The following is a 13,610-nucleotide window of genomic DNA, read 5'->3' on the forward strand; positions in this document are numbered from 1 at the left end:
AATTCTAGTTAGATATTGATAGAAAAATGGATGAGGTTAAGCAAACCACAAAATGAGGTTATGCAAACCAGAAAATATTAACACAGATTCAATTTCCATATGCATGTAATTATGAGCTATGCACATTACATATACACTGTATATTATTTTATCTCCCCACACCTGCCATATTATATGGCATACAAAGTTGGCCTGTTTGAAGAAAAAGACTAAACAAGTTTTGAAATTAAATATTTCATCAGTTTTGAAAACTTCTGTTTCTTAATACACCTCCCTATCATTTCTCTAAGCATTAACATTTCAAGTAGACCTGTACACTAGACAGATCAGAAGATACAATATTCTTTCACTAATTACTAAGAAGAGATCACGAAGATGGAGATTGACAGTAAGAAAGAATTGGCACTTTGAGAAAATAACCACTACAAGTTCTTTCTAATACTTTCTTCTAAAGCAGATATTGAAATAATCTGTTTGCTTGTGTTGTTTTATACTTCCATGCTTAACTATTTAATTGGGTATTCAAATGTGATCTTTGCTAAAAAGCATCCATCATACTCAAGGACAATGACACTACATTTTGTACTACAAAGTCTGAAGTAAGGGAGTCAGTTTGGAATTAAAAGGAAAAACATTATTTAAGAATATTGCAGTACATCAAACATTTGGCTTCCTCTTATCATTTTTATTAGATTATTGTTGATTTTATCTAGATAAGTGTAAATTAACTATTATGGTAAGGAGCAAGAAAGCTGAATTTTTCTTATCTTATGAAAATAGTAAGTGTAAACCTGTTTCTCTTCCTCTAAAGCTAGATTACCATCCTCTCTCAAGCAAATCCATGTACATAATGTATACTTCCCATAGACAAAAGCATTGCAAAGAAAGTAATGCATTTTCTTTCAGCAAAATAAATTTAACATGATTTTAACCTGTTCATTTACCTCTATGTGTTAAAATCAGATTAAAAAGAAAAAAAAAGCTATGTGAAAATATTTAGTTCTTGGGATCAAGAAAAACCTAATTTACCAGCAAGTAATATCAAATATCCATGCATTTTTTCTTGCCATATTCAAGCAGATACTTGAAAAATACTAGCCAAAGGTAGCTTGATAAAAATCAAAACCAAATTCGCTTCACTACCTAAATGAGTGAGCATTACTTAAAATATACCAAGCACAGTAAACTCAGCACTAATTTGTGGATATTATACCTAAAAGATTGACTATATTTTCTTAATTAAAGACCTTTATGAACTTACCTGTTGAACCGAAAAAAAGGCATGATAATTTATTTGTGTTTCATGGAATAATTTTAATTCCAGCCATAAGAATCAATAGAGAAATACTGGTATTAAGCTTTAGGTGATTTAACCGAATTAGGACACAAAAGTAAATATTATGTATACTACAAAGTGCAGATTTACAAAATATCATTCAGACTTAAAATAGAACAATTAAACATAAAAGCTTGATTTGTATTTACCTAGTGCTCCTCTATCATGCTTTGCCTGCTGAGAAAGAGTGTAGAACCAAAACTAAATCAGATTCTTCAATTTTTATGCAGTAAATCAGTCGTTATTTATTATTTTTGATCTTGTGTTTTTTAAGCCATACACACTGGCAGACCCAGAGATGAAACAAAAGCTTATCAGCAGACTGCCACTATAAAACAGTGTATCACTACAGAACATCAGTTAACAAAATCACCTTCCCAAGTTGAGTATTAGAGCTGGAAGCTAAGCAAAGAGCTTAGGTCCAAATACTGCCCTTCAGCCAGCAGCCCTGTATCTCTCTGAAATACTGTTATCTCTAAACTACACTGCAGAGGCTAATTTAGATCCATATTCTAAAATTTCCTCATACAGAAACACCTTGAGGATCATAAAGTGTTATGTACAGATTTACATCCACCTAAAGTTTTTTTTTCCTTTTGCAAAGTGATCTGGTGTTGATCTGGTGTCAAGAATGAAAACTCTACTGAGAGCAAGATGAAATCCAAATACCAAAATTAATTAGCCCACAACTGAACTATTATAGCTTTTTTTCCTGTTGAATTTCTGGGCTGGCTATTTTAACAAGAAGCAGAAGAGAGACATTCACAAACCGAATTGCCTAGGGACCAACCAGATCTGATTGTGCTCTCACAGAAAATAGAGAGATATAGAAAATGGGATCAGGAAGATAATGACATCACTGCTATTGTTGGATTTTTTTGTGGCAATGCCTTTTGGCTGATGGGTTGAGAGGGGCAAGTGAAATTTGGTTTGACATTTTTCCCTAAGTCTCCTCTTAACAAAATCAATAAGAGGAAAACAAGTCTTGCATTTTCCCTGAGCCACTTAAGGAAGAATTTAGCTTGGTCTTTGTGCTCAAGGTGACAGCTGAAGCCATGCTATAATAATCTAAAATATTAAATGCCATGAGAAAAACTACTTTGATCATTTTCACCTCTCTACCAACTGTTTCAATACTGCTATATTCTATCCTGTTACAACCTAGGAATCTATCAGGTTTTGTTAGGACACTGATAAAAACTTTACTTCCTTGACACGTCACCTTTTTCACTGCTCCCTGTTCTGTGGTATTTGACTTCTCTTTTGCTGTCAAGGGCTTGTATTCACAAAATAAAAGCAAATATGAGTGCCCTTTCTTCTGTGGGTCTTCTCAGATTTTTTTTTTCTGAATAAAAATATGCTTAGAATGATATCAGCAAACAGAAAGGACTGAGCAGGACATAATATGGATTTCCCTGTTATTCAGTGTATGGAGCTTTCTCTCTTTTCTATTAATAGTATGACAGAAACAATATGACTTACCAGTCTAGGACAACCATATGTAATGTCTACTTGTAATGTCTATGTGCTTCAAAGACAGACACCCAACACTCAACTAGGAACTTCAGGAGTTCCCATAAAGTCCATACCCTCCAGACTACTCCACAATTATACTTTTTAAAAATATAGAAGTATAGCATTATCTGGGGGATGAGAGCATGTGTGTGTGAACAGGCTTTTGAGGACTTGATCAAAACTTCTAAGAGTTTTACCTGAAAGGAAAACATTACTGACAAATGATGTTAGATTTGCTCAAATTACAGGGCTGAAAAGATTAACAAAGGTTAAAGCGTTTGTCTGCAGATCATTATAGGTATGACACATTATCACTGGATAGTGGGTTTAAACTGTGTGTTGGTATCATAATGGCACTTTTCAGTAAACAGCATTGAAAACTGCTGAAAATAGACAGCAGATTTTGATCTGTACCGCATAATTAAAATTTATAATACATTTTTATATCAAAAAGCTGTGAGATACAAGTTAGCACAGACAAAAAGAACTTTTTAAAATAAAGATCAATATTTCAATTGCTCAAAACAATTTTCTTTCAAATATGATTTAATTTGGACAATATGCACTCTGAAATCACAGCTTAGCAGCTTACAGTATGTGAAGCTTCTCAGTAAAAAAGAAAATAATTTCAAATGGAAAACTTGTTTCATCAATGATGATGTATAAATACATGATAATTTACAAAACCTCCATGAAATATCCCTTTCACAGGAGAAATTCCCATGGCATTCAGCAGAAGTTTAGCCAGGATAATGACCATTAAAATTAGGTCTTACTGATTTACTATTGGAATTCATAGTTTTCAAAAATTCCTTAAGGATCTTTCATATAACATATTTGTATTCTAAATGTAATTATCTCCTTTTCTAACATTTTAAAATATCGCTATTAGATAATACCATGATTTTTTTATATTGCAAAGAACTACAAGCGGAAGATTTGCCACCTTGTTATGAATGAACACTGTTAGTGTGGGCCCAGCATATAAGAGGAGGCACTCTCAAGAGCAGATAAATAGTAAAGCTGACGAAACAGAGAGGAGACACTCTATATGCAACAGGAGAATAAGGCTTAAGTACTTGAAAATCATTAGGTTTAATTTAAGTTAAAGTCTGATTTTGTTGCAAGTACAATATTACCTGGTCGCAGTCTTGATCCTGGACTTTCAATATAATCTCTATGATTATATTAAAAAAAAAAAAAAAAGTATTTTAAAAACTGTGTTTTGTGTCAATGACTGTAGAGGAAATATCAGTATTCCCTCCTGACTCCTCATGTTTCCTCTAAAGGAAATCTCTCCAAATTCACTAGTTTTTCACTGTGCATTTATAAGTCACATAAAGGCTGGCTTATTCTACATGTCCAAAATAGCATGACTTCTACTAAAGAAAAAGTTAGACTCCATTGCTTTCCCTGTTCAGTTTTTAGCCTGGCAAGTAAAAAAAACCAGTAAACAGAACTTAAATACTTAAAACTCAATATGCCACTAGATTACACATTCTTTTGCATTTGTACCTGTTTAAGGACATTTCAGTTAACCCATTTTTTGGATAGAAAACATAAATAATAAAGTAATGATTGTCTAGTGGATAGTAATATTACATACAGTACTTGTAAAGTATGTGGGGGGAAATATATTACATCACCAGGACAACAATACCTCAATGGTCAGAAGTCTAGGTCCAGATGTTTCAATGCTAGCTTCTGCTTCATAGTCAATACAGACACTACCCCAGCCTGTAGATTTCAGTTGCTGAGATAAGCAACAAATGGATACAGACAAATGGGGAACTGAAAGAACCAATATGATTTCCTGATGGATGGCAGCCTCAAGAGCCCTGGTGTGGTAAGAATTTGTATACATGTTTTAGGCAGGAGGGAAAATTACAGTTGGAAGCAGCAGTTATGAAGAAAGATAAGGAGATAGTTTTGCTAATGTTTACGTGAGGGGCAGAGATGGAGAAAAAACAAACATGCTTGCTTCAAGGCTCAGACATTAGGGGGCTGCCATTACTGACTGCAGCAGGACCAAAACGGGAAAGGTAGCGAGTGATAAGTGACAAATGGGATGTCATCAATCCTTATAAATATTTCAAGGGTGGGTGTCAAGAGGATGAGACCAGACTCCTTTGAGTGGTGCCCAACAATAGGATGAGGGGCAACAGGCACAGACTGAAGCACAGGAGGTTCCAGCTGAATATGAGGAGAAACTTGCTGACTTTGAGGGTGCCAGAGCACTGGAACAGGCTGCCCAGAGAGGTTGTGGAGTCTCCCTCTCTGGAGACATTCAAAACCCTCCTGGATGCCTTCCTGTGATATCTACTCTAGGTGAACCTGCTTTAGCAGGTGGGTTGGACTAGATGATCTCCAGAGGTCCCTTCCAACCCCAGCCATTCTGTGATTCTGTGAAATGGGATGGTGATATGCTAAGAACAACTCTGAAAGCAAAAATAAAGTATTGCATTTGAAGTGACAGGAAAAGCACAACCAGCAAAAGGACACACACAGAAGATGGCAAGGGTGAAGGTAAGGCTCTAGAACTGAAGGTAGGCCTGAAGAAATGTTCCTTGCAGCAGTGTTCTGAGCGTGCATATGAGTGACCAGAATGAACATATTGAAAGCAATGATTACGTTGCTTGCATGACAGCATTATAAACCCAAGTAAGAGTCTTAGCAATGTATATTGATAGGAAAGGTTACATCTTAGAGGTGCCAGGCAGAACAGTGAGACATACTCTGAACGCAAGAACTTTGAGAGATGCACAAGTTAAAGCAGATGCTCAAATGTCAAAGTATTGGTGAGGATGGATGTTACTTTTGAGAAAGATTAAAACGCGAGATAATGGGTAGGACTTCAGGTACAGGTATTTATGAAGTTCCTTTTAGTTCTGCAGTACTCAATTGTATGGACACATGGCTACAAAGAGACCTTACAGAGATGAGCCAAAAGTTAGTATTGACAGAAGGAAATATATCTAGTGTATACGGCTGAATGCAGGATTTGCAGCACGATTTTGCAGCTGGATGAATAAGCAAACACATTGATACATGCAAAGACAAGATGCAGAAGAGGAGAGAATCAGTGATAAAGCCACATGTAACATCCAGAGGAAACCAGATAAAGAGATAAACTAGTATCCTTCTGAATGATCCTTAAGAATAGATTCAAAGGTTAGGGGGAGAATTAGAAAAGGATAGAGTCAGAAGAGTCAGAAAAAACAAAATTTCAAGATGAAAAAGCAGCAATGGTAAATAGCAGATCAAGAAAATAAAGGAACTATGAGTCGGAAGAGGTCATTAAACAGCTTAGCAAGAGTTGCTACAGTCATACCCCTTACGTAAAAACTAGATCAAACAGGGTCTGTGGAGAAACAGGGGAGAGTAATCAATGCCACTATTTTAAATACTTACATATAATAGTTAGGTTAAAGGTAAGACAAAAAAATTGTTCAGGATGAAAATGGAGCCAACTGTGATTTTTTTTTTTGTTCAGATGTGAAAGAAAAGCAGAAACAAAGAAACAAATAACAGAATCTATGAAAAAGAGTGGTGCCAAGGAGATCAGGAAAAAATAATGGTTGGTTAAGAATGTGTTTGACGCATTTTTTAATAAATAACAGAAGAAAAAGGAAAGACCTTTAGAATGGGGATGGCCATGTCATATTCTGTCTTGGTTTGTTTCATTTTTGAACAAAATATGAAGGAATCCAGAATTCCAAAAATAGATACCTACTTTTATACAGAAAGTCTAGAGGAGTTCAAAGGGAGAAGATAATACTCTAAACTATCAAATGCACAAACACATTTTCTACAGAAAAACAGCCACTTAAAAAAGCAAAACCAGAATTTGGCTACACAACTAAATTCAGTTTAAGCTGATGTAGTTTAATGTAATGATGTAGTTTAACTTGATGTCCACTTTTAAAACTATTTATCAGCTTAATGTCAGTTCTCAAATTACTCATTTAAAGCTTCTGTGTGCGAACACCCTCAAACAATATCCTCAAGCAGACTGTGTGTCATAGACTGAGATAGAATTGAGTTGTAACAATAAGTAAGGAAATGTTCCATGAAGGCAATCACACAACTGTTCCACTGTGAAATGACCAACTGGAACTGGTCATAACAATGATCAATTATATAATCTATATTAAAATCATAAATCATAGTTACCTTATCTGAGGTTGTCTTTCAGAAGCGCTAAAACTTCGTTTAATTATACCTGAAAGAAATGCAAAAATAATATCTCTGCATTAAAAAAAAATATATACACATACATGTTAATATTTTCTATTTCCCAGACACGGTGTCTAAATAACTTTTAAAAAGACGGGTTAAATGAACACCAAACCCCTGTTTGCCTACAGAGTTGCTGTCTGATGCATCAAAGATTTCTTCACACCATAACTAAAATCTCAGCCCCACAAAATATTTTAATAAATATTTTCCGAATTTCAGAGGAACTAAAAAACAGATGCTGGCCAGCCGTCCACAGAAGATGTATCTGGATTTGCATTAAGTAACTACCTGAGTTACTGCTACCACTGTGGCCGCAACATTGTCTCTAGTCTGGATAAAAAGCTAGAACATTTACTCACTTTTTCAGAGGACCTTTGATGGGTTGGTTAAACCTTGTTCTACCAGAGTTCTATTGCCACCATTCTATTAGTTAGCTATTCAAACTAGTATATATGCAATACCTTATTTCTCAAGTAATCCCACTGATTTCAAGACCTTGAAAACTCATATGACCAGTTATTGGTCAAACATCTAATCAGCAATAAAACTGAACCCAAACATTTATGACATTTATTGCATAGTGCCAAAAATGTGAAGTTGGGGTAATGTTTGATGATATTTATTATTTATACACTTGGAATGCATTGTCTTAATGCAAGTATTTGTCTTAAGCATTCGTCTTAAAACATTCCTGTAAAACCATTTCTTTGATGGCAATTTTGACATACAAGACCACTGTATCCTATAAATGTTAACTCACTTTGAATTAGGAATAAGCACGTGTTTAAATCAAAAGATATTTCAGCTAACTGAAGGTCTGAGTAGTAAGATCAGGAAATCCTACAACAATTTTCCTGTACATTTAATGCATTAATTAATGCATCTTTGTCTACATGAGATGCTTTTCCACACTAGTAACATCTCAAGTACTACCATAAAACAAGAACAGAGGCATCTAATCACTCAAACAGTAGCTAAGAATAAAGATTTTATGCCTAACTTACACCAGTTTTCCCATTGTTGCTCTTGTTACAGCAGTTGTACTAGTTCTAGAGCAACAGTAGAGGACCTTTAGAGAGCAAACACATTTCTGAGAGTCTTAAATCATTTCTTTGTGTTCAAACATACTTTCTGTTGTGCTCTATTTTTCCTACTTTTCTGAGATCCTCTGAACTTAAAAAAAAAAAAAAAAAGCCCAAAGGAAGCTGCCATCTGTCACACAGAATTCACTTTAAAACCAAAAGAAATGACACATCTTTAGGTCAAATCTGTCTCCCTAAAAAGAAGAAGGGGAAGGGGAAAGGGAGGATTTTATTCCTTGCTAATGCTTTGCTTAGCAAAACAGATACTAAAACTCTGTAGTAGTTGACCCAAAAGAAGGTTTGATAAGAGTAGTTGATTTATGTAACAGCAAATAAACTAGGCCCTTACAGAAGCAAAGATACTTCAATGGACTTTAACATCGAGACAGGAAAATAGATAGGAAAATACAGTATTCACTGTCTAGAAAGTAAAGAAGGTCTTTGGAAATGAAAAATGTGACTGTGCCTATTCAAGGAGCAGATAATTTACCTGCTTAGGATGCAACACAATAATACAAATATGAAAGTAGAAGCTCTGACTGAACCTGAGTCATGTTGCTTGGGGTAAGGATTTTGAGTTACAACCTCAGACACACTGTTATATACAAAGACTACAAATACATTATGGAAATATAAGCGAGAAAATCTGTAACAGAAGCTACTTGGCTAGAAAGCTGAGTTTGAACGCAGCTGTTTCCTAGAATTTTAAAAACAGGTATTTTCCATGTATTCATACATGAAATTTGATTTGAAATACAATACCCTTTGGCTGTATCAAATAAATAGTCTCTCTATCACTAAAGGGCTCATATGCACATTTTCTTGATCAGTTTGATGACTAACCACATTTGACTTGCTAATCTGCCAACTTATGAGTGTATTTGCAAGTGTATGGTATTTCACACCAAAGAGTCTGTCTCACCACTCACTGTACATTGCAGAGATGCAATATTTTCTGATTCATATGCTAAAGTAGGAAAATACTTATTAATGCTAAAAAACAAAAACCAACAAAACCACAGACATCATGATGCCATCTTTTACATGCCATGTCAACAATAGCCAACACCCTTCAGTGCCATTTTTATTGCTTATTATGTTAGAGACTCACTGAGCAGCTACAACTGAGAGAGGAATCTATAAAACCACATTGAAATAATTTCTTAAATAACTAAGCACAAGGAGACTCAGACATCTAAAAATCATTGTAATAAACACATTCATGTGTGTATACACACACTGATGAACACTAATGACTTTAGCTATAGTCCTTAGTCTTTTGTGTAAGAGTTCTGTTAATCCTACAAAGTCAGACAGGGAGTAATAAGCAACACAGAGGTGCAGGAAAGTTAACTAACAGAAGTCATGGAGCACATAGCGCATAGTCCAGCCCAGAGTGTTAGCTGGATCGTATTTCCTTTTACTCCATTGACATGGATGGAAAGAGCAAGGCGATATATGTTCTATTCAAATGCCTTGCAAGAGGGGATTTCTCAGTTAAAGATAATCTCATGGAAAATGAAATATAAATCATCTCTCTCCGGTTTTGTGCCCACCTTTGTTGGAACGTGAAAGACAAGCAAAAGCCAAATAATTTGATTGTCATCAGCCCTCCTATTCTGAATAGCTCTACGAAGATAGAGCATGTTTCAAAAAGATGGACCCAATTTGAAATCACTGTATCTTTGAAACTGGGTCCATCTTTTTGAAACACCTTCTATATATCAAATGAGGCATCAAGCATTTTTCTAAATGCTGCTTTGATCTTTAAAGCTGATGTAATTAAAGCAAATTCTAGGGCTTTAGCTTCATAACATGCACTGACATTGGTGCAAATCATACAAATACAATCTAATATGCAGTTTAGTGTTCTTCTCTTGCAGGCACCTAACCATGTCGTTTCAAGAAAACAGCTTATAACATGATACGAGTTCAGAAAAAAAAAATGGGAAGACAGTAACTTTTACTTCGGCTTTCACTTCACTGGTATCTAAAAAAACCTCTGAAAACACTTTCCAGTTTGATCAGAGTGACAGGAAAATTTAATCAAGATTTGATATCAGCAGAAAACTTCCATTGCTCCCATTTAATTCAAGCAGATGAATCAAAGTGGCTTTTTGAATGATGGCTTAATGATCTTTTCAGGAGAAAGGTCAAATTACCTTTATTTACACAAAACACTCTCCATAAGCTTTTAAATCACTGTACACTGGAATGGACAGTGCCAACCATATTAATTAAGCTGTTTTGCAAAGCAAACAGAATTATGTGTTTTGCTCATTAGCAGTGACTACATGTACAGCAACAAAAGCTGACATAAAGGTACTTTAAGCTTAATGCAAGCATCATACAGGACGACCAGGTCTTGGCAGTTTTGTTCTAGCTGATGTCTTCAAAAAAGTCCCATTACACTGAGGTCTCAAGAGAAATCTGAGTCTTAAACAAAATTAAACTAGGAAAAACAAGCCTAAAACCACTGTAAGACCTCAAAAATTCTTCACAGACAGCCCATTGTGCAAATTATGGGTTTCTTGATGTATTAATAATAATAAGCTTTCCCCTTACAAGCTAAAGAACCATATATAGCAGATGTGCTAAGATCATACCCTTAAGACTTACCAAACTATCTAAATGTCTTATGTAAGGAAGAAATATCTTCTCAAATCATCAAATCCACCAAAGAATACAACTGATCTGAATAATAATTTTTAAAAAGTTCTGTTATCACAGAACTTGCAAGATATAAGGCAGCTGCCTGCAATTAAGCCCAAATTTTGAATGGAACTACTAGCTGCAGACAGCAAGTAACATTACTGAATGGATATTTATGTCCTACTGTGTTTGTAGTTATCCTCAGAAATAGTTAAATTTGGAGCGAAGCGATGATCTAAACTCAGAGCCCAATCATTTGCTACATAAAATAGGTAGAGTTCCTATTTTGAGAATATCCTAGTTCTAGAAATCCCCAGTTATCAGCTGGATACTTTTGACTGCTTTGAGCATTAACTGCACAAGACTCGAGTCCTGGCAGTGTGTGAATGAGTTGTTTTTCTAAAAGCTCAAAGATATAGGAGACCCTTCTAGAGCCACATCACTAGAATATTCTTCTGGCAGATCTGTGGTCTCTTCACTACATGGTAACTCTCAATACTATTGCATTGCAGAAATTTTGGCAAGAAAAATCAGTCCTTAATCTCAATGCCTTTGCTTATTGGTCAAAAGACAGATAAGTTCAGAGATTCCTTCAAAGGCTAGAAACATGTATTAAATTATGAGGTAATAGAAAAACTCCTAAGCAAGATACAGCACAACAACAGGACTGTGCATTGAGGCTTCTTAGCCTCATGAAAAGCCAGTAGCTGAACAATTATGGAAGAGACCTACTGTATGCTGACCTTTTTCTTGTGAGGAAGGTCAGAGAGCAAGTACCTAAAATTCTAGAGACTAGGGTTTTCTAACAGCATATGTCACACAGAACTAGTCTTTCAACGTATTTAGCATATTGTCCTGATTGTGATGTAAATGAACATGATTCAAGACAACAATATTTTCTAAAAAGTGTTCCCGCACATAGAGTAAACTTTTAAACTCTCTTTCAGAGAATCACAGAATCACAGAATGTCAGGGACTGGAAGGGACCTCAAAAGATCATCTAGTCCAATCCCCCTGCCAGAGCAGGAACACCTAGATGAGGTTACACAGGAAGGCGTCCAGGCGGGTTTTGAATGTCTCCAGAGAAGAAGACTCCACAACCTCCCTGGGCAGCCTGTTCCAGTGCTCTGTCACCCTCACTGAGAAGAAGTTTCTTCTCAAATTTAAGTGGAACCTCCTGAGTTCCAGTTTGAACCCATTACTCCTTGTCCTATCATTGGTTGTCACCAAGAAGAGCCTGGCTCCATCCTCATGACACTCACCCTTCATATATTTATAAACATTAATGAGGTCACCCCTCAGTCTCCTCTTCTTTAAGCTGAAGAGACCCAGCTCCCTCAGCCTTTCCTCATAAGGGAGATGCTCCACTCCCTTCATCATCTTTGCTGCCCTGCACTGGACTCTCTCCAGCAGTTCCCTGTCCTTCTTGAACTGAGGGGCCCAGAACTGGACACAATAATCCAGATGAGGTCTCACCAGGGCAGAGTAGAGGGGAAAGAGAACCTCTCTCGACCTGCTAACCACCCGCCTTCTAATACACCCCAGGTACCATTGGCCTTCTTGGCCACAAGGGCACAGTGCTGGCTCATGGTCATCCTGCTGTCCACCAGGACCCCCAGGTCCCTTTCCCCTACACTGCTCTCTAATAGGTCATTCGCCAACCTATACTGGAACCTGGGGTTGTTCCTGCCCAGATGCAAGACTCTGCACTTTCCCGTGTTATATTTAATTAAATTTTTCCCCGCCCAGCTTTCCAGCCTGTCCAGGTTTCATTGGATGGCAGTACAGCCTTCACAGAATCACAGAATCACAGAATGTTAGGGATTGGAAGGGACCTCGAAAGATCATCTAGTCCAATCCCCCTGCCAGAGCAGGAACACCTAGGTGAGGTTACACAGGAAGGCGTCCAGGCGGGTTTTGAATGTCTCCAGAGAAGGAGAATCCACAACCCCCCTGGGCAGCCTGTTCCAGTGTTCTGTCACCCTCACTGAGAAGAAGTTTCTTCTCAAATTTAAGTGGAACCTCTTGTGTTCCAGCTTGAACCCATTACCCCTTGTCTTACTGTTGGTTGTCACCGAGAAGAGCCTGGCTCCATCCTCGTGACACCCATCCTTTATATACTTATAAACACTGATGAGGTCATCCCTCAGTCTCCTCTTCTCCAAGCTAAAGAGAACCAGCTCCCTCAGCCTTTCCTCATAAGGGAGATGCTCCACTCCCTTCATCATCTTCGTGGCCCTGCGCTGGACTCTCTCCAGCAGTTCCCTGTCCTTCTTGAACTGAGGGGCCCAGAACTGGACACAATATTCCAGATGAGGTCTCACCAGGGCAGGGTAGAGGGGAGCCTTCTGAGTAGAGCCTTCTGGCGTGTCAGTCACCCCTCCCAGCTTGGTGTCATCAGCAAACTTGCTGATAGTACACTCTTTCAGCCAACTGACATACTAGCTCTACTGGACTACAATACACTAAGAAACACTACACATTTTCCTACTATTTGGTTTACTGGCAGAAATGCAGGTACAGTTACACTGTAAACCAAAACCAAGTAAAAACCCCTTAAATATGACTAAGCTAAGATAAAATAGAGAACCTTCTTATTTTTAGAATAATAAAAATAATGCAACTAATAAGCTGTAATCATCCCATCACTCTTCGCTGCTTTTTGACTCAATATGTCCCTATCCTCTGTCAATCTTTATCACTGCAAATTATAAGAACTTCAGGGAAAAAAGTCGCATCTCCCACTACTGCCTCTACGCTTCTGAAATGTGCAGAATCTTGCTTCT

General features: G+C 36.9%; 1 protein-coding gene across 1 annotated transcript in view; it reads right to left on the bottom strand.

Annotated features, from left to right (window-relative positions):
- NEK10 (NIMA related kinase 10) overlaps positions 1 to 13,610 on the bottom strand; it is a 96,761-nt gene that overhangs the window by 19,417 nt on the left and 63,734 nt on the right. The window contains exons 28-29 of the mRNA XM_065628844.1: positions 7,025 to 7,073; positions 3,991 to 4,028 (exon numbers count right to left, since the gene is read on the bottom strand). Of these exons, the coding sequence (XP_065484916.1) occupies positions 3,991 to 4,028; positions 7,025 to 7,073 (87 nt within the window). The remainder of the gene's footprint in view (positions 1 to 3,990; positions 4,029 to 7,024; positions 7,074 to 13,610) is intronic.

Source organism: Caloenas nicobarica, chromosome 2 (assembly GCF_036013445.1).
Source record: "Caloenas nicobarica isolate bCalNic1 chromosome 2, bCalNic1.hap1, whole genome shotgun sequence".
In the NCBI taxonomy this organism is placed as follows: Eukaryota; Metazoa; Chordata; class Aves; order Columbiformes; family Columbidae; genus Caloenas; species Caloenas nicobarica.